Consider the following 25997-nt stretch of genomic DNA (forward strand, 5'->3'; position numbering starts at 1 on the left):
GAGAAATGATCATTTCACGGAATTTTACGGAAAAATTAAAGAATTACGTTTCTCCTTGTTATGCGAATATCTGTCATTGATCGATGTAACAAAACAATGAATAAAATTTGAGAGTTTGGTTGGTCGCAACTGAAAGTGCTTCCTAGGTAACGGCTGCTGCTATGCATTGTTAACTCTCACATCCGGCCCCCTTGAAATTATTATCATCAATCTAGATCAATTCGTTGCATTTCCCCCTGTAAATTTATTTTAATACAGTTCACCAGCTGAGACCGGTCGCTGTTTCTCCCAGACTCAAGCCTGCTACCGATAGTCGATGCCGTTTAGTTTCAAACTTTGAGCTACAGTTTGACAGCTTATCGTGGCATAAATTTTGTCATACCTTTGTAAAATCGCCATGAGTCAGTTTGCGGAATTTCAGCATGTTCTACAAGAGTTTAGTCCTCTACTGGACTCGTACTGGCCGTACGTTGTCGGCATCGTATTGGGAATTTTAACAATGATAAGGTAAATCCTGACGTGTTGCTTGAGGATTATTTGTGACTCGGACCATTGCATGCCTTCGATATAACGCGTGGGATTGGGTACATAAGCGGGTTGAGTTTTAGGGCTTACATGGGAGGACCGGACTGTCCCAGCGAGGAAAGAATTGATGGGAAAACGGTTGTGATAACCGGGGCTTCGAGCGGTATCGGTAGAGAAACAGCTTTGGAACTGGCAAGGAGAGGAGGACACGTAGTTTTGGCTGTCAAAGACGAAGAAGCTGGAAATAACGTAGCCGAAGAAATACGAGCCATGCCTAATGGAAAGGCAGACGTTAGAGTCGTGGACTTGTCTTCGCTGAAGAGTGTTCGTGCCTTTGCCGAAGATCTGGGTATGATGCGAGAAACAAAGACTTAGTAAATCTGGTGTTACATTGATCTACCTCCTGTTTTAGAACTAGACCAACTCGATATATTGATCAATAATGCGGGAATCGCTTTTCATCCGTATGAAAAAACTGAGGAAGGTTTTGAAATGCATTTTGTCACCAACTATCTTGGTAATGTGCCGTATGCTAATAGCTTTTTCCAATCAGTTGACATTGCGACAACACTTGACTCTTGTACTTTACTCGCTTTTAATTCATTCGTCTCAGGACATTTTTTGCTGACGCATTTGCTGCTGCCAAAACTCAAGGCAGCTAAACAAGGCAGAATTATAAATGTCTCAGCTCAAGCCCATATAGCTAGTGAGATTCACTTGGATGATTTAAATTTGGAAAAGAATTTCTCTCCATTGGAAGCCTTCGGACAGAGCAAACTTGCTTTGATACTCATGGCGAGACACATGGGTCATGTTTTGAAAGGTAATTGGATTGGCAAACATTTCTATTGCAATTTACCATAAACAATTTGCCAGTATAGATGTACTCTCCACATTTCATATTCTAGATACAAATGTAACGGTGAATGCGGTAAATCCTGGTCGTGTTAGAGGAACGCGGCACATGAGAAGATCTCCGATCAGTTCTACGTACATAATAAAGTTATCAATGCAGCCGTGGATGTGGTTACTACTTAAAAATCCTGTGCAAGGCGCACAGACGTCGGTTTATGCTGCTGTATCTACTCAGCTTGAGAAAAGCACCGGAAAGTATTTCAGGTAAGTACAGATACACTTCAATCCGATCGAGTTTACACGAATCGATTCGAATGTATTCGATGAACTGCTAGCGGTAATTTGCTTAACTTTACTAGCGATTGCGATGTAAAGACTCCGTCAGCGAATGCCATGGACGATAACCTAGCTGAGATACTGTATTCAAAGTCACTTTTGCTTGTACAACCATTTGTGGAACTTCCTGAGATTGTCACAACGAATGAGTGAACACTTCGCTACCAGGCATACATAGAACAGTTTTGGAAGATTATGGTGTTACACAAAATCCCGCAAGTGAACGACAAGACTCGGCTAATTATTAGATAAGTATCGTCGGGTGATACATTATAAATGTTTTTAATCAGAACCCATCTCCATTGCTATCGGAATTGAGTATAATTTTTCTGTAGAACACGAGTGCAAAGTTCATAAGTTAATTCGGTTAAAAAATCGGCTTACTTCCCCTTCTAACTTTAAACCAAAGTATCGTTATTGTCAGAAAATTGGCAAGGATCGTTACTCGGTTTATTCACTAGATCTCTGACCAGACTTTGTATCTGAATATTTTCTAATAAAATATACCTATATTAAGTGGCATTCAACCTTGTCCATTTCTCGCTAGTTAGCCACAACCATTTCGCCAGTTTCTCATCCTTGGCTTGTGGAGCGGTATCAGCCTCCTCGCAATTGCTGGAAAGAGAAGTACCTACTTATTTTAGTCCATAGGTGAGGATAGTAGCAACATGTAAGCTTGATCGCGAAAAAGGATTTACCTAAAGTATTTACCACTGACGTCTTTGAGACTTGGATCCAGTGCAGCATATATACAAGTTTGGGCCCCCTGTTTTGGAGTCTTTATGAAGGGCCATGCAAAGGGGTAAAGAAAAATTTTACTGAATGTACTATTGTAAAATCCCATATGCCGTATTATATCAGTGTCGACAATCCCAGGATGAACGGCATTCGCAGTTACTCCTGTGCCTGAAAAACCGAATTATTCTCAAGTACGAGCTCAGAAACACGACAATGCGGAGGGATATTGGTGACACCAACCCTGGAGTTTTCTTGCCAGCTCGTTGGTGAAAAGAATATTAGCCAACTTGCTCTGCGCGTAAGCTTTAGCTGGGTCATAATCCTTCTCACTGTTTAAATCCGTAACATCGATGTCACCACGTCTATGCGCTATGCTTGAAACATTGATTATTCGCGACGGAGCTGAGGATTTAAGTCTGTCCAGCAGTAAATTTGTGAGCAAAAAATGCCCCATGTGATTAACCCCCAGTTGAGTTTCTATCCCATCTGCCGTTGTGCTCTTTGGGCAACGCATAACACCTCCATTGTTGACGAGAATGTGAAGCTTCGATTGTTCTAGAACATTGAATTAAATTCTTTAGAATCAATGCAGTTACAAATTATCCAAATACACAGAGCTGTTAAACAAAAGAAAGAGACTTTGCGGATTCACCTTTCTTAAACCTATCAACAAATTGACGAATACTCTCAAACGAGCTCAAGTCACACTTCCTGCAGTAGACGTATTTGTTTTTCGTTTCTAAGACTATATTTTGACGCGACTGAAACAGAAAATACAGGTACATAAATTGGATGCGCGTGCAAGCGAGAGAGAGTAACTAAGCTTTGAAATTTCTAACTATTAGTAACAGGGAATTTTCAACTCGATTTCACCTACCTCTTCGCACTTATACATATCCCGGCATGCCATGATAACCTTGGCGTCCCTCCTGGCCATTTCCAGCGCAGTTTCTTTGCCAATTCCCGTATTAGCACCAGTTATTACAACGACCTTATCTGTCAACTTTTCCTTGCCCTTGTAATAGGTGCCACCGGTGTGTTCCCTTTATAAAATGAATTTTGTAATTGGCTGAAAATATGGTGTCAGGGGCAGAAAATATGAGAGGAGTTTGAAGGAGATTTATGCCAATTCTATATGCCTACAGCACCTTGAAATACATACGTATTCAACCGACTCTGTCACTAATATGTTATATCAAGTCTGCCTAGGTTAGGTTAGCCAAATTGACGAATTACTTTTTCAAGCTTGCCAGAGCGACGACGGTGCATGGAAAGCTGCAGATTAAAATTATTTTCGGCGGCATCCAAACCATCGTTAGTCCGGATAGAGTTATACGGCATTAAAGTATACGACACGCTTTTCCTAATATCTGTCTGCTGTGAAGCCGGCTGTGCGATGCCCGATTCCTGAATCATGGTGCGCAGCGAAGCCGCAAACCAGTCGGTAAATACAAGGCACTGCAATTTCGAAAGTCAGGTAGGCGAGTCTCGCGCTCAATTTGATATTACGTATTTATTTCGTATTGTTAACGTATCATCGCAACAATGTGTTGAAATAAAATGAACAAGAAAATTGGAAGTGCTGGCAATTCAATTTATACATTTCAATTTTGTATTTTCGTTTCTAACCAAATATAAGCTAACGTAGGACAGCATAATTATCTATCCTAACATCGTTTTCGTAATGCTAAAATTCTCATCAGAAAGTTCATAACCTATCGATGATCTGTCAAATATTACAATTGCATTATCAATGCCTGCCAATTCTTTCTTCGTCTGCTTATCGTTCCATCAGTGGTTTGGACGCCTTCTCTAAGGCTTTCAGGCTACTGGACATGATGTTACGTATGTCAGGTTGCCGTTCGATAACGCGTTACGGCTGGAAAAAAAAGAAGCGATTCAAACAAACCTACGGTTCACCAATTCCAAATAGGGCAATAGGGCACAGAAAAAGACAAAAATAAACAAATTTAACTGAGTATTCCAAAGAAAGATTGGAGTATGTATCTATAATATCATGTACCAAAGTTTCGAGATAGCTTCTTTATTTGCTAATATACTATATACATAATACCTAGTCAATAAATGATAATTTTCTGGTAAAAAGTAAGAATTATGTACACTGTTAGAATAAAAAATTACTTACAATTCGGAATAACCATGATTTCACTTATCCGTGGATTCTTCGGCTCCGAGGAGCATGGTTAATCTGGGTTCTACCTTACTATAAAGAGAAAGAATTCACCGTTGCTCGCACGACGCGACGGGATGATCCAAGGATCCAAAATAATGCACATTGCAAGTGGCTAGACCCAAGAGGGGAAGAAGTATACTTTTCGTATACTTGGATGAAATAAAAGGCGACCAATTTTTCTGCTTTGAATTTATTACAGGCTCGGCTTTATTGAAATACCACAACGTTTTCGATGGTTGTATTGTATTCGAGGTAACGGATAAGTTATAACCGTGTTACTGAATCAGGTATGGCACCTATATTCAGATGTCAGTCGGGAGAAACGGCTGAAGATATGCACACTCTACGGGAAGACGCCAAGCCGACACATCATTAATTCCTCGTAGAAATCACCTTCTCATAGCTAAAAACATTTCATCAGATTTTAACACATCGTCATCACCATTAGATCTTCTTATTAAATAATAACGCGTGGTGGAATAATAAAAAACGAAACGAAGTCACGCAGTTGACATAATCACAAGTTTTTAAACATTTCACATCGCTGAGTTAGCATGTAGACAACATCAAAAAACGTAGTTGACCTGGTCTGAAAATTCTCAGTATCACCTGCACGATCATACGACGGAGCTACTGCTAAAGATAAAACGAAGGGATGAGTGATTTTTAATTTATTTATGACTTTTAAACTATTCTCGTTGTTATCAACGACAATTTTATATTCTGACGTGTGTTAATTCCTCGATATACCGAATTTTAATTGTCATTATGTGGTACTCATTAATTAACTTTAACAATACTCCACGTCGTATTTTATTTTATTTATGAATGTGGAATTTTAATTACAACGACAATGGACATGATGTAATGATTTTTTATCGTTATTTATATTTTATTTATATTTCATTTATTTAATTCCATGTCATATTTGTTATGGTTCTTCCTTTTGTAAGCCTGTCCATTTTATTTATTTTTTTGACAATAGACTCAAATTCTCAACCTTCCCCGTGTTTACGTGTGTTTCAATCTCGTTCGCTAATATCTCTATAGATAAAAATAAAAACAAATATTTACAGTACCTTGGAGTTACGACCAATTGCTTGGGTGACTTTTTGCACAAAGGCGGGTGAAGGTTCTCGCAAATCATACGCCCATCCGATTTTTGAAAATCCACGAATGAATAATGTTGTCCAATTGAATCTCAGGTATGGCCATTCAGAAGCCTTGTAGTCCCAGGGGAACGTGTGGTGATAATTGTGAGAGCCTTCACCGCCTGTTACCAAAGAAACCATGGTGTTTTCTGTAGGATTGATCGCCCTGCAACGAATAAATTCCGACATTTCATAAAGATTGTATCGTTGTCTATTCATATCTGTATGATTTACAGATCTTTGATTACTTCAAACCTCCGTACCTGTTGTACAGGCGATCGCCCCACAAATGTGCAACACTGTTGACGCTCCATATAAAATTAAGGACCAGCACGTAGCGTATGAAGCATTGAGTCAAAATCGCATGCAGCAAGGTTTCGCCCCAAAATATAACTGGTACTGCCATCGGAATTACGAAGCAAAACATGACGTACAATTCTTTTTCATATCTGTGAATATTTGGTGATTTATTAGTTTTGTTTTCTTATTTTTATACGCGCTCTTTTGTAGGACCTACGTCTATAGACATACATGGATCGAAATTGTATACGTCAACTTGACTGCACACTTTTTCTTTCCAACTCACGGATAGCAGAAATAATCGTCCAAATTTTGAGACTACTCACTTCTTATTGAACATGACCACTGGATCAGCGATGATATCGCTCAAGTCGATTTCCTTTTGTCGACGAAGGTATTCGGGATGCCTTTTGACGAAAAGCCAACCAACGTGAGAGAAAAAGAAGCCGCGCTTCGCGTTGTGGGGATCGGCATCGGTTTCGGAATACTTGTGGTGGACTCTGTGATCCTTCACCCGGTGAAATATCGAATTCTGTAAAATCGATATTGAACAACTCAGCTTCACTCCATGATCCACGCCAAAAATCTGTGTACCGTAACTTACAAGCCCAGCGATGGAGTACAATATCATCAGTATGATTCGTAAGCCGAGGTTTGCCTTGTAGGCTCGGTGGCTCCAAAAACGGTGTGCTCCCGCGGTTACTCCCAATCCTGATAAGAGAGTGACAATAAAGCCTGTGAAAATTCAAATTTATTAATTTCAATTGACAGTTATACTTCTTAGTTCTCACTTTTGAGACGTTTTCCAGAAGCGAAATGATAACTGAACTGCAATTCCTGCAATTATTTTTTTGGCCCGAAATAATATTACTTGACGATTGTTAGACGTTGTTCATGATTACGTGTGAGTTGCAATGCAGTTGCAGCGCGTTTTAAGGGCAATGCTGTTTATCATTTGACATTATTTCAATCTTCTTCGAGGCTACGATTGGTACTATACAGGGACAAAGACAAGTCGTGTTCAAAAACCTCGCAAATCATTTGCTTGTTATATGCATATACTTTGAGCATGTGCTATATATGTGCAGTATTTGATATTACGCGCCCGAGAAAACATGTTAGAAAATAGCAAGCACCTCAGATCAATGAAAATAATAATCCAATATTTGAACTGACCCCAAAAAACGGTCATCCATTTAATCCGTATATAAGAGATTCCAAAAGCGTAGACGCTAATAGCAAACACTAATCCGACGTGAAGGAACACGATAAAGAGAATATTCTTCCATATTAAATTTTGTCGAACCTCTTCGGATTTAATCGACTTTACGTCGTCCGATTTACTAAATACTTTTTCGCGTGATTGCTCCAAGGTGTAATTCTCGTCGGTAATCATCCTGATATAATTTATCTGAACCACTGTCGAACAGATTAACAAAGTTGGCTAAATGTCAGCTTATTGACCATCCGTCAACACACTGAGTCGGAACATTCGATTAAATAGCTGGTTATGAAAAGTGCATATGAAATACATAGGTCTGAACTTTCCCTATTTTTGATGTTGACAGTCATACATTAACCATTTTCCTTAATTGAGTTCATTTGTAATTCATGAGTGCAGAGTGTTTTCCATCAATTCCTAGTCAGCTAATGGTAATTTATTCGCCAACGTTTGATTACTTTGTCGCCAGGTTACGCTATCCGATTCGGTCACACTAGTCACACGAAGACTCTGCCGCAAATTTCGAAGTCACGCGGACATCAGTTCAAAAGGTTAATTCAGTAGGATGTCTGACCCGTAATAAATTACATCGTACATAGCAACACTTCGGTATTGAAATTCCTGTTTTGACCGAGGTCTACGGAAATTCTCGGTACGATCAACTACAATATGCGCTGATGTTGAATCTATAACTTGGTTACTTCAATATCTGTTATTCCATTTCCGTTCACCCTTGACCACAGCACAGCCGATCGCGAAAATACCTTGAAGAAGTGGCCAGTAATCGCGCACGTATGATATACATACCGACATTACCTACGCACATCGGAGTTTGAAATTAGTGACCAATGTGGTTGTATATTGAGTGACTTCCTCCAGACATGGTGGGACCATGACGCGCCAAGCTCGTGAGATCGTCAATGATTATTGCCTGAAGACGATTGAAGCCGATCAAAACGCCGCAACCTCTTAAACAACCAGTGAGAAGATATTTCACCATGACCAACGTCGACGAATCAATTTTAATATGCATGTATGTGTATATATGTATATATATGTATATATACACGTATAGATTCGAAGCGGATTGACCATATATATATGGTGAATTCATATATATTTATGTATATATGTGTGTCCCGTTGCATTTTTGGAGAAAATTTTTGCGATTTTGAAAAGTGCTGGGATAAATTCTTTGATGCACCATTCCGACGTAATTATGCGAGAGAAAACGATTGGGCGCGATACCAATACGCTGCGAGCAACGTACGAAGAGTTGGAGCCGAAAAACGAGAACCTAAGTCTTCGACATTTTTCAGCGGGAGCATTGTCCATCGTAACTTCTTTGCTGGTGATCCCAGGCCAATTTCGCTGCGTTTTCTGAGTTCCTGGGGGTCCGATTGGTCAGGAAAGGGTGATACAAATCGAATCTGAGACCAAACATTTTTCGCCGAAAAATGAAAAAAAAAAGTAAGGCTGACAGCTTTGCATTTTTGGCGAAATTTTCCGTGATTTTGAAAGGTGCAGGAATGAATTCTTTCTGGCGCTATTCCTACGTGATTTTGCGAGAGAAATCGATTGGGCGCGGTCCCGACACGCTGCGAGGAACGTATGAAGAGTTGGGGCCGAAAAACGAGAACCTGAATCTTCGACATTTTTCTGCAGGTGCTTTTTTCCTCGTATCTTCTCTCCCGTTGATCTCACGCTCCTTTTGCTGCGTTTTCTGAGTTCCCTGGGGTCCGATTGGTCGGATAAGAGTCATACGAATCAATTCTGAAACGAAAAATTTTTTGGTCAAAAAAAAAGGAAGGTTAACCCCTTTGTATTTTTGGCGAAAATTTTCGAGATTTTCAAAAGTGCTAGAATAAATTGATTGTGGCACTATACCGACGTAATTTCGCGAGAGAAATCGAATGGGCGTAGTCCCGATACGCTGCGATCAACGCATCGAAAGTTACAGCCAAAAAACGAAAACCTGAATTTTCGACATTTTTCAGCAGGTGCTTTTTTCCTCGCATCTTCTCTCCCGTTGATCCCACGCTCCTTTTGCTGCGTTTTCTGAGTTCCTTGAGGTCCAGGTAGTCGGGAAAGAGTCATACGAATCAATTCTGAGACGAAAAATTTTTTGGTCCAAAAAAAAGGAAGGTTAACCCCTTTGTATTTTTGGCGAAAATTTTCGCGATTCTCAGAGGTGCTGGAATAAATTAATTGTGGCACTATTCCGACGTAATTTTGCCAGAGAAATCGGTCGGGCGCAGTCCCGATACGCTGCGATCAACGCATCGAAAGTTACAGCTAAAAAACGAAAACCTGAATTTTCGACATTCTCCAGCAGGTGCTTTTTTCCTCGCATCTTCTCTCCCGTTGATCCCACGCTCCTTTTGCTGCGTTTTCTGAGTTCCTTGTAGTCCAATTGGTCGGAAAAGAGTCATACGAATCAATTCTGAGACGAAAAATTTTTTGGTCAAAAAAAAAGGAAGGTTAACCCCTTTGTATTTTTGGCAAAAATTTTCGCGATTCTCAAAAGTGCTGAAATAAATTGATTGTGGCACTATTCCGACGTAATTTTGCCAGAGAAATCGATCGGGCGCAGTCCCGATACGCTGCGATCAACGCATCGAAAGTTACAGCCAAAAAACGAAAACCTGAATTTTCGACATTCTCCAGCAGGTGCTTTTTTCCTCGTATCTTCTCTCCCGTCGATCCCACGCTCCTTTAGCTGCGTTTTCTGAGTTCCTTGGGGTCCAATTGGTCGGGAAAGAGTCATACGAATCAATTCTGAGACGAAAAATTTTTTGGTCAAAAAAAAAGGAAGGTTAACCCCTTTGTATTTTTGGCGAAAATTTTCGCGATTCTCAGAGGTGCTGAAATAAATTAATTGTGGCACTATTCCGACGTAATTTTGCGTGAGAAATCGATTGGGCGCAGTCCCGATACGCTGCGATCAACGCATCAAAAGTAACAGTTAGAAAACGAAAACCTGAAATTTCGACATTTTTCAGCAGGTGCTTTTTTCCTCGTATCTTCTCTCCCGTTGATCCCACGCTCCTTTTGCTGCGTTTTCTGAGTTCCTTGGGGTCCAATTGGTCGGAAAAGAGTCATACGAATCAATTCTGAGACGAAAAATTTTTTGGTCCAAAAAAAAGGAAGGTTAACCCCTTTGTATTTTTGGCGAAAATTTTCGCGATTCTCAGAGGTGCTGGAATAAATTAATTGTGGCACTATTCCGACGTGATTTTGCGGAAGAAATCGATTGGGCGCAGTCCCGATACGCTGCGATCAACGCATCGAAAGTTACAGCCAAAACACGAAAACCTGAATCTTCGACATTTTCCAGCAGGTGCTTTTTTCCTCGCATCTTCTCTCCCGTCGATCCCACGCTCTTTTTGCTGCGTTTTCTGAGTTCCTTGGGGTCCAATTGGTCGGAAAAGAATCATACGAATCAATTCTGAGACGAAAAATTTTTTGGTCAAAAAAAAAGGAAGGTTAACCCCTTTGTATTTTTGGCGAAAATTTTCGCGAATCTCAAAAGTGCTGGAATAAATTATTTGTGGCACTATTCCGACGTAATTTTGCGGGAGAAATCGATTGGGCGCAGTCCTGATACGCTGCGATCAACGCATCGAAAGTTACAGCCAAAAAACGAAAACCTGAATTTTCGACATTTTTCAGCAGGTGCTTTTTTCCTCGCATCTTCTCTCCCGTTGATCCCACGCTCCTTTTGCTGCGTTTTCTGAGTTCCTTGGGGTTCAATTGGTCGGGAAAGAGTCGTACGAATCAATTCTAAGAAGAAAAATTTTTTGGTCAAAAAAAAAGGAAGGTTAACCCCTTTGTATTTTTGGCGACAATTTTCGAGATTTTCAAAAGTGCTGGAATAAATTGATTGTGGAACTATTCCGACGTAATTTTGCGAGAGAAATCGATTGGGCGCGGTCCCGATACGCTGCGATCAACGCATCGAAAGTTACAGCCAAAAAACGAAAACCTGCATTTTCGACATTCTTCAGCAGGTGCTTTTTTCCTCGTATCTTCTCTCCCGTTGATCCCACGCTCCTTTTGCTGCGTTTTCTGAGTTCCTTGGGGTCCAGGTAGTCGGGAAAGAGTCGTACGAATCAATTCTAAGACGAAAAATTTTTTGGTCAAAAAAAAAGGAAGGTTAACCCCTTTGTATTTTAGGCAAAAATTTTCGCGATTCTCAAAAGTGCTGGAATAAATTGATTGTGGCACTATTCCGACGTAATTTTGCCAGAGAAATCGATCGGGCGCAGTCCCGATACGCTGCGATCAACGCATCGAAAGTTACAGCCAAAACACGAAAACCTGAATCTTCGACATTTTCCAGCAGGTGCTTTTTTCCTCGTATCTTCTCTCCCGTTGATCCCACGCTCCTTTTGCTGCGTTTTCTGAGTTCCTTGGGGTCCAATTGGTCGGGAAAGAGTCGTACGAATCAATTCTGAGACGAAAAATTTTTTGGTCAAAAAAAAAGGAAGGTTAACCCCTTTGTATTTTTAGCGAAAATTTTCGCGAATCTCAAAAGTGCTGGGATAAATTATTTGTGGCACTATTCCGACGTAATTTTGCGGGAGAAATCGATTGGGCGCAGTCCCGATACGCTGCGATCAACGCATCGAAAGTTACAGCCAAAAAACGAAAACCTGAATTTTCGACATTCTCCAGCAGGTGCTTTTTTCCTCGTATCTTCTCTCCCGTTGATCCCACGCTCCTTTTGCTGCGTTTTCTGAGTTCCTTGGGGTCCAATTGGTCGGGAAAGAGTCATACGAATCAATTCTGAGACGAAAAATTTTTTGGTCAAAAAAAAAGGAAGGTTAACCCCTTTGTATTTTTGGCGAAAATTTTCGCGATTCTCAGAGGTGCTGGAATAAATTAATTGTGGCACTATTCCGACGTAATTTTGCGAGAGAAATCGATTGGGCGCAGTCCCGATACGCTGCGATCAACGCATCGAAAGTTACAGCCAAAAAACGAAAACCTGAATTTTTGACATTCTCCAGCAGGTGCTTTTTTCCTCGTATCTTCTCTCCCGTTGATCCCACGCTCCTTTTGCTGCGTTTTCTGAGTTCCTTGGGGTCCAATTGGTCGGAAAAGCGTCATACGAATCAATTCTGAGACGAAAAATTTTTTGGTCAAAAAAAAAGGAAGGTTAACCCCTTTGTATTTTTGGCGAAAATTTTCGCGATTCTCAGAGGTGCTGGAATAAATTAATTGTGGCACTATTCCGACGTAATTTTGCCAAAGAAATCGATTGGGCGCAGTCCCGATACGCTGCGATCAACGCATCGAAAGTTACAGCCAAAACACGAAAACCTGAATCTTCGACATTTTCCAGCAGGTGCTTTTTTCCTCGCATCTTCTCTCCCGTCGATCCCACGCTCTTTTTGCGGCGTTTTCTGAGTTCCTTGGGGTCCAATTGGTCGGGAAAGAGTCGTACGAATCAATTCTGAGACGAAAAATTTTTTGGTCAAAAAAAAAGGAAGGTTAACCCCTTTGTATTTTTGGCGACAATTTTCGAGATTTTCAAAAGTGCTGGAATAAATTGATTGTGGCACTATTCCGACGTAATTTTGCGAGAGAAATCGATTGGGCGCGGTCCCGATACGCTGCGATCAACGCATCGAAAGTTACAGCCAAAAAACGAAAACCTGCATTTTCGACATTCTTCAGCAGGTGCTTTTTTCCTCGTATCTTCTCTCCCGTTGATCCCACGCTCCTTTTGCTGCGTTTTCTGAGTTCCTTGGGGTCCAGGTAGTCGGGAAAGAGTCATACGAATCAATTCTGAGACGAAAAATTTTTTGGTCAAAAAAAAAAGAAGGTTAACCCCTTTGTATTTTTGGCGAAAATTTTCGCGAATCTCAAAAGTGCTGGAATAAATTATTTGTGGCACCATTCCGACGTAATTTTGCGGGAGAAATCGATTAGGCGCAGTCCCGATACGCTGCGATCAACGCATCGAAAGTTACAGCCAAAAAACGAAAACCTGAATTTTTGACATTCTCCAGCAGGTGCTTTTTTCCTCGTATCTTCTCTCCCGTTGATCCCACGCTCCTTTTGCTGCGTTTTCTGAGTTCCTTGGGGTCCAATTGGTCGGGAAAGAGTCGTACGAATCAATTCTGAGACGAAAAATTTTTTGGTCAAAAAAAAAAGGAAGGTTAACCCCTTTGTATTTTTAGCGAAAATTTTCGCGAATCTCAAAAGTGATGGAATAAATCATTTGTGGCACTATTCCGACGTAATTTTGCGAGAGAAATCGATTGGGCGCAGTCCCGATACGCTGCGATCAACGCATCGAAAGTTACAGTTAAAAAACGAAAACCTGAAATTTCGACATTTTTTAGCAGGTGCTTTTTTCCTCGTATCTTCTCTCCCGTTGATCCCACGCTCCTTTTGCTGCGTTTTCTGAGTTCCTTGGGGTCCAATTGGTCGGGAAAGAGTCATACGAATCAATTCTGAGACGAAAAATTTTTTGGTCGAAAAAAAAGGAAGGTTAACCCCTTTGTATTTTTGGCAAAAATTTTCGCGATTCTCAAAAGTGCCGGAATAAATTGATTGTGGCACTATTCCGACGTAATTTTGCCAGAGAAATCGATCGGGCGCAGTCCCGATACGCTGCGATCAACGCATCAAAAGTTACAGTTAAAAAACGAAAACCGTAAATTTCGACATTTTTCAGCAGGTGCTTTTTTCCTCGTATCTTCTCTCCCGTTGATCCCACGCTCCTTTTGCTGCGTTTTCTGAGTTCCTTGGGGTCCAATTGGTCGGAAAAGAGTCATACGAATCAATTCTGAGACGAAAAATTTTTTGGTCAAAAAAAAAGGAAGGTTCACCCCTTTGTATTTTTGGCGAAAATTTTCGCGAATCTCAAAAGTGCTAGAATCAATTCTTTCCGGTACTATTCCGACGTAATTTTGCAAGAGACATCGATTGGGCGCAGTCCCAATACGCTGCGATCAACGCATCGAAAGTTACAGCCAAAAAACGAAAACCTGAATCTTCGACATTTTTCAGCAGGTGCTATTTACCTCGCATCTTCTCTCCCGTAGATCCCACGCTCCTCTTGCTGCGTTTTCTGAGTTCCTTGGAGTCCAATTGGTCGGAAAAGAGTCATACGAATCAATTCTGAGACGAAAAATTTTTTGGTCAAAAAAAAAGGAAGGTTAACCCCTTTGTATTTTTGGCGAAAATTTCCGCGATTCCCAAAAGTGCTGGAATCAATTCTTTCAGGTACTATACCGACGTAATTTTGCAAGAGAAATCGATTGGGCGCAGTCCCGATACGCTGCGATCAACGCATCGAAAGTTACAGCCAAAAAACGAAAACCTGAAATTTTGACATTCTCCAGCAGGTGCTTTTTTCCTCGTATCTTCTCTCCCGTTGATCCCACGCTCCTTTTGCTGCGTTTTCTGAGTTCCTTGGGGTCCAATTGGTCGGAAAAGAGTCATACGAATCAATTCTGAGACGAAAAATTTTTTGGTCAAAAAAAAAGGAAGGTTAACCCCTTTGTATTTTTGGCGACAATTTTCGAGATTTTCAAAAGTGCTGGAATAAATTGATTGTGGCACTATTCCGACGTAATTTTGCGAGAGAAATCGATTGGGCGCGGTCCCGATACGCTGCGATCAACGCATCGAAAGTTACAGCCAAAAAACGAAAACCTGCATTTTCGACATTCTTCAGCAGGTGCTTTTTTCCTCGTATCTTCTCTCCCGTTGATCCCACGCTCCTTTTGCTGCGTTTTCTGAGTTCCTTGGGGTCCAGGTAGTCGGGAAAGAGTCATACGAATCAATTCTGAGACGAAAAATTTTTTGGTCAAAAAAAAAAGAAGGTTAACCCCTTTGTATTTTTGGCGAAAATTTTCGCGAATCTCAAAAGTGCTGGAATAAATTATTTGTGGCACCATTCCGACGTAATTTTGCGGGAGAAATCGATTAGGCGCAGTCCCGATACGCTGCGATCAACGCATCGAAAGTTACAGCCAAAAAACGAAAACCTGAATTTTTGACATTCTCCAGCAGGTGCTTTTTTCCTCGTATCTTCTCTCCCGTTGATCCCACGCTCCTTTTGCTGCGTTTTCTGAGTTCCTTGGGGTCCAATTGGTCGGGAAAGAGTCGTACGAATCAATTCTGAGACGAAAAATTTTTTGGTCAAAAAAAAAGGAAGGTTAACCCCTTTGTATTTTTAGCGAAAATTTTCGCGAATCTCAAAAGTGATGGAATAAATCATTTGTGGCACTATTCCGACGTAATTTTGCGAGAGAAATCGATTGGGCGCAGTCCCGATACGCTGCGATCAACGCATCGAAAGTTACAGTTGAAAAACGAAAACCTGAAATTTCGACATTTTTCAGCAGGTGCTTTTTTCCTCGTATCTTCTTTCCCGTTGATCCCACGCTCCTTTTGCTGCGTTTTCTGAGTTCCATGGGGTCCAATTGGTCGGAAAAGAGTCATACGAATCAATTCTGAGACGAAAAATTTTTTGGTCAAAAAAAAAGGAAGGTTAACCCCTTTGTATTTTTGGCGAAAATTTTCGCGAACCTCGAAAGTGCTGGAATAAATTATTCCTGGCACTATTCCGACGTAATTTTGCGGGAGAAATCGATTGGGCGCAGTCCCGATACGCTGCGATCAACGCATCGAAAGTTACAGCGAAAAAACGAAAACCTGAATTTTCGACATTCTCCAGCAGGTGCTTTTTTCCTCGTATCTTCTCTCCCGTTGATCCCACGCTCCTTTTGCTGCGTTTTCTGAGTTCCTTGGGGTCCAATTGGTCGGGAAAGAGTCGTACGAATCAATTCTGAGACGAAAAATTTTTTGGTCAAAAAAAAAAGGAAGGTTAACCCCTTTGTATTTTTAGCGAAAATTTTCGCGAATCTCAAAAGTGATGGAATAAATCATTTGTGGCACTATTCCGACGTAATTTTGCGAGAGAAATCGATTGGGCGCAGTCCCGATACGCTGCGATCAACGCATCGAAAGTTACAGTTAAAAAACGAAAACCTGAAATTTCGACATTTTTTAGCAGGTGCTTTTTTCCTCGTATCTTCTCTCCCGTTGATCCCACGCTCCTTTTGCTGCGTTTTCTGAGTTCCTTGGGGTCCAATTGGTCGGGAAAGAGTCATACGAATCAATTCTGAGACGAAAAATTTTTTGGTCGAAAAAAAAGGAAGGTTAACCCCTTTGTATTTTTGGCAAAAATTTTCGCGATTCTCAAAAGTGCCGGAATAAATTGATTGTGGCACTATTCCGACGTAATTTTGCCAGAGAAATCGATCGGGCGCAGTCCCGATACGCTGCGATCAACGCATCAAAAGTTACAGTTAAAAAACGAAAACCGTAAATTTCGACATTTTTCAGCAGGTGCTTTTTTCCTCGTATCTTCTCTCCCGTTGATCCCACGCTCCTTTTGCTGCGTTTTCTGAGTTCCTTGGGGTCCAATTGGTCGGAAAAGAGTCATACGAATCAATTCTGAGACGAAAAATTTTTTGGTCAAAAAAAAAGGAAGGTTCACCCCTTTGTATTTTTGGCGAAAATTTTCGCGAATCTCAAAAGTGCTAGAATCAATTCTTTCCGGTACTATTCCGACGTAATTTTGCAAGAGACATCGATTGGGCGCAGTCCCAATACGCTGCGATCAACGCATCGAAAGTTACAGCCAAAAAACGAAAACCTGAATCTTCGACATTTTTCAGCAGGTGCTATTTACCTCGCATCTTCTCTCCCGTAGATCCCACGCTCCTCTTGCTGCGTTTTCTGAGTTCCTTGGAGTCCAATTGGTCGGAAAAGAGTCATACGAATCAATTCTGAGACGAAAAATTTTTTGGTCAAAAAAAAAGGAAGGTTAACCCCTTTGTATTTTTGGCGAAAATTTCCGCGATTCCCAAAAGTGCTGGAATCAATTCTTTCAGGTACTATACCGACGTAATTTTGCAAGAGAAATCGATTGGGCGCAGTCCCGATACGCTGCGATCAACGCATCGAAAGTTACAGCCAAAAAACGAAAACCTGAAATTTTGACATTCTCCAGCAGGTGCTTTTTTCCTCGTATCTTCTCTCCCGTTGATCCCACGCTCCTTTTGCTGCGTTTTCTGAGTTCCTTGGGGTCCAATTGGTCGGAAAAGAGTCATACGAATCAATTCTGAGACGAAAAATTTTTTGGTCAAAAAAAAAGGAAGGTTAACCCCTTTGTATTTTTGGCGAAAATTTTCGCGATTCTCAGAGGTGCTGGAATAAATTAATTGTGGCACTATTTCGACGTAATTTTGCGAGAGAAATCGATTGGGCGCAGTCCCGATACGCTGCGATCAACGCATCGAAAGTTACAGCCAAAAAACGAAAACCTGAATTTTTGACATTCTCCAGCAGGTGCTTTTTTCCTCGTATCTTCTCTCCCGTTGATCCCACGCTCCTTTTGCTGCGTTTTCTGAGTTCCTTGGGGTCCAATTGGTCGGAAAAGAGTCATACGAATCAATTCTGAGACGAAAAATTTTTTGGTCAAAAAAAAAGGAAGGTTAACCCCTTTGTATTTTTAGCGAAAATTTTCGCGATTCTCAGAGGTGCTGGAATAAATTAATTGTGGCACTATTCCGACGTAATTTTGCGAGAGAAATCGATTGGGCGCAGTCCCGATACGCTGCGATCAACGCATCGAAAGTTACAGCCAAAACACGAAAACCTGAATCTTCGACATTTCCAGCAGGTGCTTTTTTCCTCGTATCTTCTCTTCCGTCGATCCCACGCTCTTTTTGCTGCGTTTTCTGAGTTCCTTGGGGTCCAATTGGTCGGAAAAGAATCATACGAATCAATTCTGAGACGAAAAATTTTTTGGTAAAAAAAAAAGGAAGGTTAACCCCTTTGTATTTTTGGCGAAAATTTTCGTGATTCTCAGAGGTGCTGGAATAAATTAATTGTGGCACTATTCCGACGTAATTTTGCGAGAGAAATCGATTGGGCGCAGTCCCGATACGCTGCGATCAACGCATCGAAAGTTACAGCCAAAACACGAAAACCTGAATCTTCGACATTTTCCAGCAGGTGCTTTTTTCCTCGTATCTTCTCTCCCGTTGATCCCACGCTCCTTTTGCTGCGTTTTCTGAGTTCCCTGGGGTCCAATTGGTCGGAAAAGAGTCATACGAATCAATTCTGAGACGAAAAATTTTTTGGTCAAAGAAAAAGGAAGGTTAACCCCTTTGTATTTTTGGCGAAAATTTTCGCGAACCTCAAAAGTGCTGGAATAAATTATTTGTGGCACTATTCCGACGTAATTTTGCGGGAGAAATCGATTGGGCGCAGTCCCGATACGCTGCGATCAACGCATCGAAAGTTACAGCGAAAAAACGAAAACCTGAATTTTCGACATTCTCCAGCAGGTGCTTTTTTCCTCGTATCTTCTCTCCCGTTGATCCCACGCTCCTTTTGCTGCGTTTTCTGAGTTCCTTGGGGTTCAATTGGTCGGGAAAGAGTCATACGAATCAATTCTGAGACGAAAAATTTTTTGGTCAAAAAAAAAGGAAGGTTCACCCCTTTGTATTTTTGGCGAAAATTTTCGCGATTCTCAGAGGTGCTGGAATAAATTAATTGTGGCACTATTCCGACGTAATTTTGCGAGAGAAATCGATTGGGCGCAGTCCCGATACGCTGCGATCAACGCATCGAAAGTTACAGCCAAAAAACGAAAACCTGAATTTTTGACATTCTCCAGCAGGTGCTTTTTTCCTCGTATCTTCTCTCCCGTTGATCCCACGCTCCTTTTGCTGCGTTTTCTGAGTTCCTTGGTGTCCAATTGGTCGGGAAAGAGTCATACGAATCAATTCTGAGACGAAAAATTTTTTGGTCAAAAAAAAAGGAAGGTTAACCCCTTTGTATTTTTGGCAAAAATTTTCGCGATTCTCGAAAGTGCCGGAATAAATTGATTGTGGCACTATTCCGACGTAATTTTGCGAGAGAAATCGATAGGGCGCAGTCCCGATACGCTGCGATCAACGCATCAAAAGTTACAGTTAAAAAACGAAAACCTGAATTTTCGACATTCTCCGGCAGGTGCTTTTTTCCTCGTATCTTCTCTCCCGTTGATCCCACGCTCTTTTTGCTGCGTTTTCTGAGTTCCTTGGGGTCCAATTGGTCGGGAAAGAGTCATACGAATCAATTCTGAGACGAAAAATTTTTTGGTCAAAAAAAAAGGAAGGTTAACCCCTTTGTATTTTTGGCGAAAATTTTCGCGATTCTCAGAGGTGCTGAAACAAATTAATTGTGGCACTATTCCGACGGAATTTTGCGAGAGAAATCGATTGGGCGCAGTCCCGATACGCTGCGATCAACGCATCGAAAGTTACAGCCAAAAAACGAAAACCTGAATTTTTGACATTCTCCAGCAGGTGCTTTTTTCCTCGTATCTTCTCTCCCGTTGATCCCACGCTCCTTTTGCTGCGTTTTCTGAGTTCCTTGGGGTACAATTGGTCGGAAAAGAGTCATACGAATCAATTCTGAGACGAAAAATTTTTTGGTCCAAAAAAAAGGAAGGTTAACCCCTTTGTATTTTTGGCGAAAATTTTCGCGATTTTGAAAAGTGCCGGAATAAATTCTTCCTGGCGCTATTCCGACGTAATTTTGCGAGAGAAATTGATTGGGCGCAGTCCCGATACGCTGCGAGCAACGTATGAAGAGTTGGAGCCGAAAAACGAGAACCTGAGTTTTCGACATTTTTTAGCTGGTGCTTTTAACATCGTAACTTCTATGCTGTTGATCTCAGGCCAATTTCTCTGCGTTTCCTGAGTTCCTGGGGGTCCGATTAGTCAGGAAAGGTCGATACAAATCGAATCTGAGACCAAAAATTTTTCGTCGAAAAATGAAAAAAAAGTAAGGCTAACCCCTTTGCATTTTCGGCGAAAATTTTCGCGATTTTGAAAACTGCTGGAATAAATTCTTCGATGGACTATTCCGACGTAATTTTGCGAGAGAAAACGGTGGAGCGCAGTCACAATATCCTGCGAGCAACGTATTAGGAGTTACAGCCGAAAATCGAGGAATTTCATCATTTAAACCAGACTAAACCAATCATCCTCGAAAAAGCATCTCTTCTTGTGCATAATCCAAATTGCTAGGATCCACCTCAGAATTCAACGTCATGTCATGTCGTCAGTTGGTATTTCTTCAATGAACCAATATCTTAGTCTCATTAGTCACACAGAACGGATCCAAGGATTGCTGCAAAATGATGCCAACTACAAGACGCTGACCCAAAAAGGGAGGAAGTTTCTAGAACTCCGTATACTTGGATGAGGTAAAGGCGATTAACTTGACTGATTCAGAATATTAAAGATTTTATTGAAATACTACAACATGTTTGATGCTTGTGATGTATTTCAGGTATCAATTGGATTATAATCGTCCTAATGAATTAGGGACGATTCGTTATATTTATCACCAATTTCTTCGATAACTTTCTGCACGAAGGCAGGTGATGCTTCTCGGAGATCATACGCCCATCCCATTTTTGAAAATGCATCAATGCATAATGTGGTCAAATTGAATCTCATGTATGGCCATTCAGAAGCCTTGTAGTCCCAGGGGAACGTGTGGTGATAATTGTGAGAGCCTTCACCGCCTGACACCAAAGAAACTATGGAGTTTTCTGCAGGATTGATCACTCTGCGAACAAATAAATTTCAACAGGTTGACTCTTTGTCTAGCCATATCTGTTCAATTCACACATGCATAGGAGATCCTTGATTACTTCCGTACCGGTTGTATGGACGATGGCCCCAAAGATGTGCGAAACTGTTGACGGACCAAATACCATTAAGGACCAGCACGTAGCGTATGAAGCATTGAGTCAAAATCGCATGCAGCAACGTTTCACCCCAAAATATAACTGGTACTGCCGTCGGAATTACGAAGCAAAACATGATGTACAATTCTTTCTCATATCTGTGAATATTTGGTGATTTATTAGTTTTGTTTTGTTATTTTTATACGCGCTCTTTCGTAAGACCTACGTCTATAGACATACATGGATCGAAATTGTTTACGTGAACTCGACTACACACTTTTTCTTTCCAACTCACGGATAGCAGAAATAATCGTCCAAATTTTTAGACCACTCACTTCTTATTGAACATGACCACTGGGTCAGCGATGATATCGCTCAAGTCGAGTTCCTTTTGTTGACGAAGGTATTCGGGATGTCTTTCAACCATAAGCCATCCAATGTGGGAGAAGAAGAAGCCTCGCTTTGCGTTGTGGGGGTCGGCATCGGTTTCGGAATACTTGTGGTGGATTCTGTGATCTTTGACCCAGTAAAATATGCAGTACTGCAGAACCAATATTCAACAATTAAAGTTCACTCCATGATTAACTACAAAAAACTATTCGCTACTTACCAGCCCAGCGGCGGCGTACATTAGCATCAACGCGATTCGTAAGCCGAGGTTTGCCTTGTAGGCTCGGTGGCTCCAGAGACGATGAGCTCCCGCGGCTCCTCCCAGTCCTGCTATGAAATAGTACATCGGGACTGCGCAAATTTGAATGGATTAGTTGAAATAATTGTAAGTGATGTTTTTCAGCCCTCAGTTTTGAGAAGTTTGTCCTAAGCAAAATGATAACTGAACTACAATTCCTGCGATTATTTTGTGCGGCTTGAAATAATCTTACTTAATGATTGACGAGTGCTGCTGACGACTATGTGTAAAATGGTATGAAATGGCAGCGCGCTTCTACAGAAGTGTTCTTCACCGTATGAAATTATTATAAACGTTTTCACAACCTTAACCAATTCCACACAGGTGCTACTTTAGCTCAGGTTCAAAATTCTGACTAGATGTTTAAAAAATTACTTCATTATATGTGGGTTTCTTGCTGAATATACGTATCGTGTAGAATTCTACATTTTACGTAAGAGAAAAAATGCAACAAAATTCCATGCACTTCATTCAGTAAAATTAATACTTCAAATTTTTGAACCCACCCCATAAAACCGTCAACCATTTGATCCGCACAGCAGATAGTCCAAAAGCGTATACGCTGCAAGCGAACACAAATCCTACGTGAAATAACAACAGCTGCAAAACGTTTTTCCATATTATATTCTGTCGAATCTGGCCCGACTTAATTGGCTTCAGGTCCTCCGATTTACTGAATACTTTTTTGCGCGATTCCTCCAATACGTAATTCTCGTCGGAAAGCATCCTGATACTGTTTATTAGAATCACTATTGACAGACTAGTGAAGTTGGCTGAATGTTAGCTTGTTATATACCCGTCAGCGCACCCCCGCAAGACTACAAGTCGAGTATCTGTAGAAACGCTTTGACCTGTAGACCGGTGAAACACCGCTTATGTGTGGGGCCTGCGATCAAATCTTTTCTAAAAATTGTAGAAAACTCAAATTGAGTGGAAAAAAAAACAGAGTACCTTTCAAAGCGAGAACAATCACCGAAAAAATCGTGCGCCCAATCTGAGAGATCAAGGGTAAAACCCAGGTCGAATTGGCGTGGAATGCCCAATGTATAATGGTTAGAGTCGTCCCGCGAACTATGCGTAGAATTTAGATGATAATACTTATTATACATACATGCGTGCTTATTGGCAACTCTTTCGAGGAAATATTACGCTCCGCTTAGCTGCCCTCAAAGGTTAACGGAAGCAGAATAATTGTCATTGAAGGATCCCAGTTAAAGAATCCAGCATGCCCGTGCATTGTACAAAATCGCAACGTAAATTTGCATAGGTCATAATCGAAGGAGAAATTTGAATACCAAAGTGTCGCTGTATGCGATGTGTTCTATTACGCGCAAGACTTTTTAATAAATTAATCCTTCAAACCAACGTCAGTATGACCTTTAGATTTTCCGCGGACGCCTTGTGTGACACGTGTAGCAAAACTGCATAGCGAACATTGCTTGGAAGTAATCAAGTGGTGGGGCTCATTGTACCGAAATAAGTTACCGTCAAGTGACTAGAAAGTGATGGCATCACTCTGAGCTTATGAATTATACGTGAACTTGAAAAATGTTGGATGTTGAATGTATGGCTGTCAGTAATACTGTAAAAATTACAAAAAGTTCAATAAAGAAAAAAAGAAATCAAAATATTGCGAGTTCCGACTTAGGGATTTTACGTGGACTGCCCTATTCTAAACACAGTCAGGATTAATAGGTACGCAAATTTCGCGTATGAAAACATGTTCTTCAAATACGTGAAACAATATAGTCTAGCGGCTACTAGGGGTGCGCGGCATTGGAAATTAGGTACCGATTTTTGGTACGGGTTTCGCATAGGGTAGTTTCTCTGTACCGAAATTTCAATAAATCCCGAAGCACTGACATTTCGGTTATACAGTATACAATTATAAATTACGTCTTGTAGAGAATATGCTGAGTATTCTATGACATCGATGAAGTTTATCAAATTACTGAAAACTCTTCTAGTCCAGAATCTAGTTCTCACGAAGATATCAATATCAGTAATCGTAGGTAGGTCTATCTGGTGGACGCAAGGGCTACGCGCATTCAAACATCCCCGCGCATCAAGCAAAAGTCCGATCTTGCAGCCATCCGGCATCTTTGCCAACGATCCGCGTTCTTATCGAGATGCGCACCCGTTTAGGTGACATCTTACCGTGATTTCGTTTCACGTGCATCGAACCTCGACTCTCGATCCGCCTCGAGTCATCCGTTATTCGTTTTTCCCACTAAAAGGCTCCGCTTTGTACCTCGCGTTTTGAATTGACTTTCCGCCCATCTGGGTGTTGGCTGCTCAGGTAGGGCATTCGTCAGCGGCTCAAACGATTTAGAGTTTTCCGTTGAAAGTGGAGAAGGCACGTCAATGGCGGAGTAATGGAGGTTGTCTCGCCTTCAACGCTTCGCTGACGAGCCTTCATTTTTTCCGATTCTTCAATTCCTTCTTCCCTCTGCCCATTACTCGCCCAAACCGAAGTTCCTCATGCTCATGAAACTTGGATTCAACTAATGCATGTCACATTGAAATCGCTCTGTCACCGCGTTAGCGTTCGTCAAAATACACGCCCAAGAGCCTTGACGAGTAGCCGGTTATCTTCCTGGCATTACCGCTGTAGAGTCACTCAAATATCGCGTGCGTTGATTAGAAAACAAAAATCTTTCCTCCTCGCAAGGTACCGTGTAAGTTTCAAGCAGAAATTACGCCACTGAATTCAAGGATCGCCACGCTCAAGGCCTTCAAATATATGTATTAACGCGCACAAAGCCTCAGGAACAATCTTTATCTGTGCGGTCAATTGAGTTGCAGCTATGCCAATTCGCTTGCTTAGTTGAAGTTGATCCTGCAGTAGGTACTCCTCTTCGGTGAGTCGAGAGGTTATCGCGGTCTGAAGTGCGAGGCGCAATCCGTTCTACACCTTCTGAAGCACCTATTAACTCATGTAGAAATTATGGCGAATCTCTCGGTGCTGTTCGGACAACCGGGTCACCGGGTCACATTAATTTTGCATCGTTCGCCAAGGAGTCGCAGGACGACTCTGGGTCGGCATCGATCTTCTTCGCCGGGTTTTAGATCGCATTCTATATCGAAATTTTGAGCCGGCAATTTTTTTCAATATTTCCATATTCGTCGCGACATTTCCTTTTCACTAATTTCATCGCTTTAATTACCTTCGTCCGCATATTGCCGTTTCTCTGGATGCAACAACATCCGGTTGGTTCTTTTTACACTTAGCGTCAAGTCCCCGGGAAGAGGAGAACGGACTAACGATTTGAGAGTTTCAGACGCGTAATAACGACCGCACCGAGCCTCCAGCTCCCAACTTGTCTCCAGACAGCCACTCGACGTTACCGAGACGAAAGGATCTCCACGACGCAGGTACTCAACGGTAATAACCTCCTCCGACCACTTCGACGTACAATTAAAAATGTTGCGAATAAAACAGTGGGGTGACGACTCCTTGCTTTCCACAATGGCTTCGAGAGTTCATGTTGTCAACCGTTGCATTAGAGACCCTAGGGCTAAGACACGACGCATACCTGTAAAATAACAATACATGAATAAATATATTTGAAAATGAATGCGTTCATTTTGTACCTTGAAACAGCAATCCGTTTACAACACGTCTTTTACGAACTCTGACATTGTTACCAGTTTGCCAACTTACATGGTTAAGCATGCATTGCTCCAACGTATCACGGAGAAGACACGAAGCTGCGATCATCAATTGCCAGCCGGTTTCATATGAAACTTATCATTCCTGGCGAAGCGGGTAATTCCAAACGGAACACTGAGCTACGTGATCCAGCTTTGCAGCCTCGCCAACTCGGGGATCGATTAGTTTGACAAATCCTCGGGCACTTTTATATATCTCGGCGGAAAGTTGGCCGTTCAGAATCCAGTTACAAATAGGTTCGTTTTATCAAGAGAATTCAATTGGCGGATATTAAAGGCGTGCTTTATCACACGTAAGCCCTGCGATTCCTGCCGAGTCTCTCAGTTTTACCCATTCAGTACTTCCTCTTCGTCCTTCGCCGTGGGTCGTTTTCAGCTGCGGTAGTCCAGCGGGCTTCATGAAATACTATAATCCTTTCAGATGTCGCCTATTTGTCAGGTCTGAGAATGAAGTTCGCGATAAAAATGACACCCCGCGCCTCATTATTCACGGAGCTCGAGTTCAACTCTCGAGTCGATGCGAAATTCAAACTTTC

General features: G+C 41.5%; 3 protein-coding genes across 13 annotated transcripts; 1 reads left to right on the forward strand and 2 right to left on the reverse strand.

Annotated features, from left to right (window-relative positions):
• Positions 1-29: 29 nt before the first annotated feature.
• Positions 30-2238, forward strand: LOC124303814 (retinol dehydrogenase 13-like). 4 transcript variants are annotated; one of them, XM_046761514.1, is made up of 6 exons: positions 30-146; positions 259-507; positions 594-874; positions 938-1348; positions 1434-1644; positions 1740-2238. In XM_046761514.1, exons 2-6 carry the CDS (start codon positions 398-400, stop codon positions 1867-1869), a joined length of 1143 nt encoding a protein of 380 aa, XP_046617470.1. In that variant the 5' UTR covers positions 30-146; positions 259-397; the 3' UTR covers positions 1870-2238. The 4 variants fall into 4 exon arrangements, with proteins under 4 accessions (XP_046617470.1, XP_046617471.1, XP_046617473.1 ...); XM_046761517.1 differs by having other exon boundaries at positions 70-507; positions 938-1042; positions 1139-1348; XM_046761515.1 differs by having other exon boundaries at positions 61-507; positions 603-874.
• LOC124303816 (retinol dehydrogenase 13-like) lies at positions 2145-3882 on the reverse strand. Of its 4 annotated transcripts, none has more exons than XM_046761526.1 (6): positions 3691-3882; positions 3332-3497; positions 3107-3215; positions 2695-3009; positions 2428-2622; positions 2145-2331 (listed from the first exon to the last, which is right to left on the reverse strand). In XM_046761526.1, exons 1-6 carry the CDS (start codon positions 3765-3767, stop codon positions 2264-2266), a joined length of 930 nt encoding a protein of 309 aa, XP_046617482.1. In that variant the 5' UTR covers positions 3768-3882; the 3' UTR covers positions 2145-2263. The 4 variants fall into 4 exon arrangements, with proteins under 4 accessions (XP_046617482.1, XP_046617480.1, XP_046617481.1 ...); XM_046761524.1 differs by having other exon boundaries at positions 2145-2347; XM_046761525.1 differs by having other exon boundaries at positions 2415-2622; positions 3691-3880.
• A 962-nt stretch (positions 3883-4844) lies between these two features.
• Positions 4845-22632, reverse strand: LOC124303815 (acyl-CoA Delta-9 desaturase-like). Of its 5 annotated transcripts, XM_046761521.1 has the most exons (6): positions 22296-22632; positions 21712-21842; positions 21437-21642; positions 6063-6248; positions 5728-5965; positions 4845-5051 (listed from the first exon to the last, which is right to left on the reverse strand). In XM_046761521.1, exons 1-6 carry the CDS (start codon positions 22513-22515, stop codon positions 5046-5048), a joined length of 987 nt encoding a protein of 328 aa, XP_046617477.1. In that variant the 5' UTR covers positions 22516-22632; the 3' UTR covers positions 4845-5045. The 5 variants fall into 5 exon arrangements, with proteins under 5 accessions (XP_046617477.1, XP_046617479.1, XP_046617476.1 ...); XM_046761523.1 differs by lacking the exons at positions 4845-5051; positions 21437-21642; positions 21712-21842; positions 22296-22632 and adding exons at positions 6426-6631; positions 6704-6810; positions 7276-7607 and having other exon boundaries at positions 5553-5965; XM_046761520.1 differs by lacking the exons at positions 4845-5051; positions 21437-21642; positions 21712-21842; positions 22296-22632 and adding exons at positions 6426-6631; positions 6704-6834; positions 7276-7606 and having other exon boundaries at positions 5556-5965.
• Between the last annotated feature and the right edge of the window lie 3365 nt (positions 22633-25997).

Source organism: Neodiprion virginianus, chromosome 4, assembly GCF_021901495.1.
Source record: "Neodiprion virginianus isolate iyNeoVirg1 chromosome 4, iyNeoVirg1.1, whole genome shotgun sequence".
NCBI classification, from domain to species: Eukaryota; Metazoa; Arthropoda; class Insecta; order Hymenoptera; family Diprionidae; genus Neodiprion; species Neodiprion virginianus.

Excerpts from the sequence above, each read along its gene's own strand:
- LOC124303816 (XM_046761524.1), bottom strand. The coding sequence starts at position 3,767 with ATGGTTTGGATGCCGCCGAAAATAATTTTAATCTGCAGCTTTCCATGC. Across the intron at positions 3,498-3,690 it reads GCTCTGGCAAGCTTGAAAAA|GGAACACACCGGTGGCACCT; the intron begins GTAATTCGTCAA and ends CATTTTATAAAG. Across the intron at positions 2,623-2,694 it reads GCTGGCAAGAAAACTCCAGG|GCACAGGAGTAACTGCGAAT; the intron begins GTTGGTGTCACC and ends TCGGTTTTTCAG.
- LOC124303815 (XM_046761519.1), bottom strand. The coding sequence starts at position 22,515 with ATGCTTTCCGACGAGAATTACGTATTGGAGGAATCGCGCAAAAAAGTA. Across the intron at positions 21,843-22,295 it reads ATGGTTGACGGTTTTATGGG|TCCCGATGTACTATTTCATA; the intron begins GTGGGTTCAAAA and ends AAATTTGCGCAG. Across the intron at positions 20,981-21,073 it reads GGCCATCGTCCATACAACCG|AGTGATCAATCCTGCAGAAA; the intron begins GTACGGAAGTAA and ends ATTTGTTCGCAG.
- LOC124303814 (XM_046761514.1), top strand. The coding sequence starts at position 398 with ATGAGTCAGTTTGCGGAATTTCAGCATGTTCTACAAGAGTTTAGTCCT. Across the intron at positions 1,349-1,433 it reads CATGGGTCATGTTTTGAAAG|ATACAAATGTAACGGTGAAT; the intron begins GTAATTGGATTG and ends TTCATATTCTAG. Across the intron at positions 1,645-1,739 it reads AGCACCGGAAAGTATTTCAG|CGATTGCGATGTAAAGACTC; the intron begins GTAAGTACAGAT and ends TAACTTTACTAG.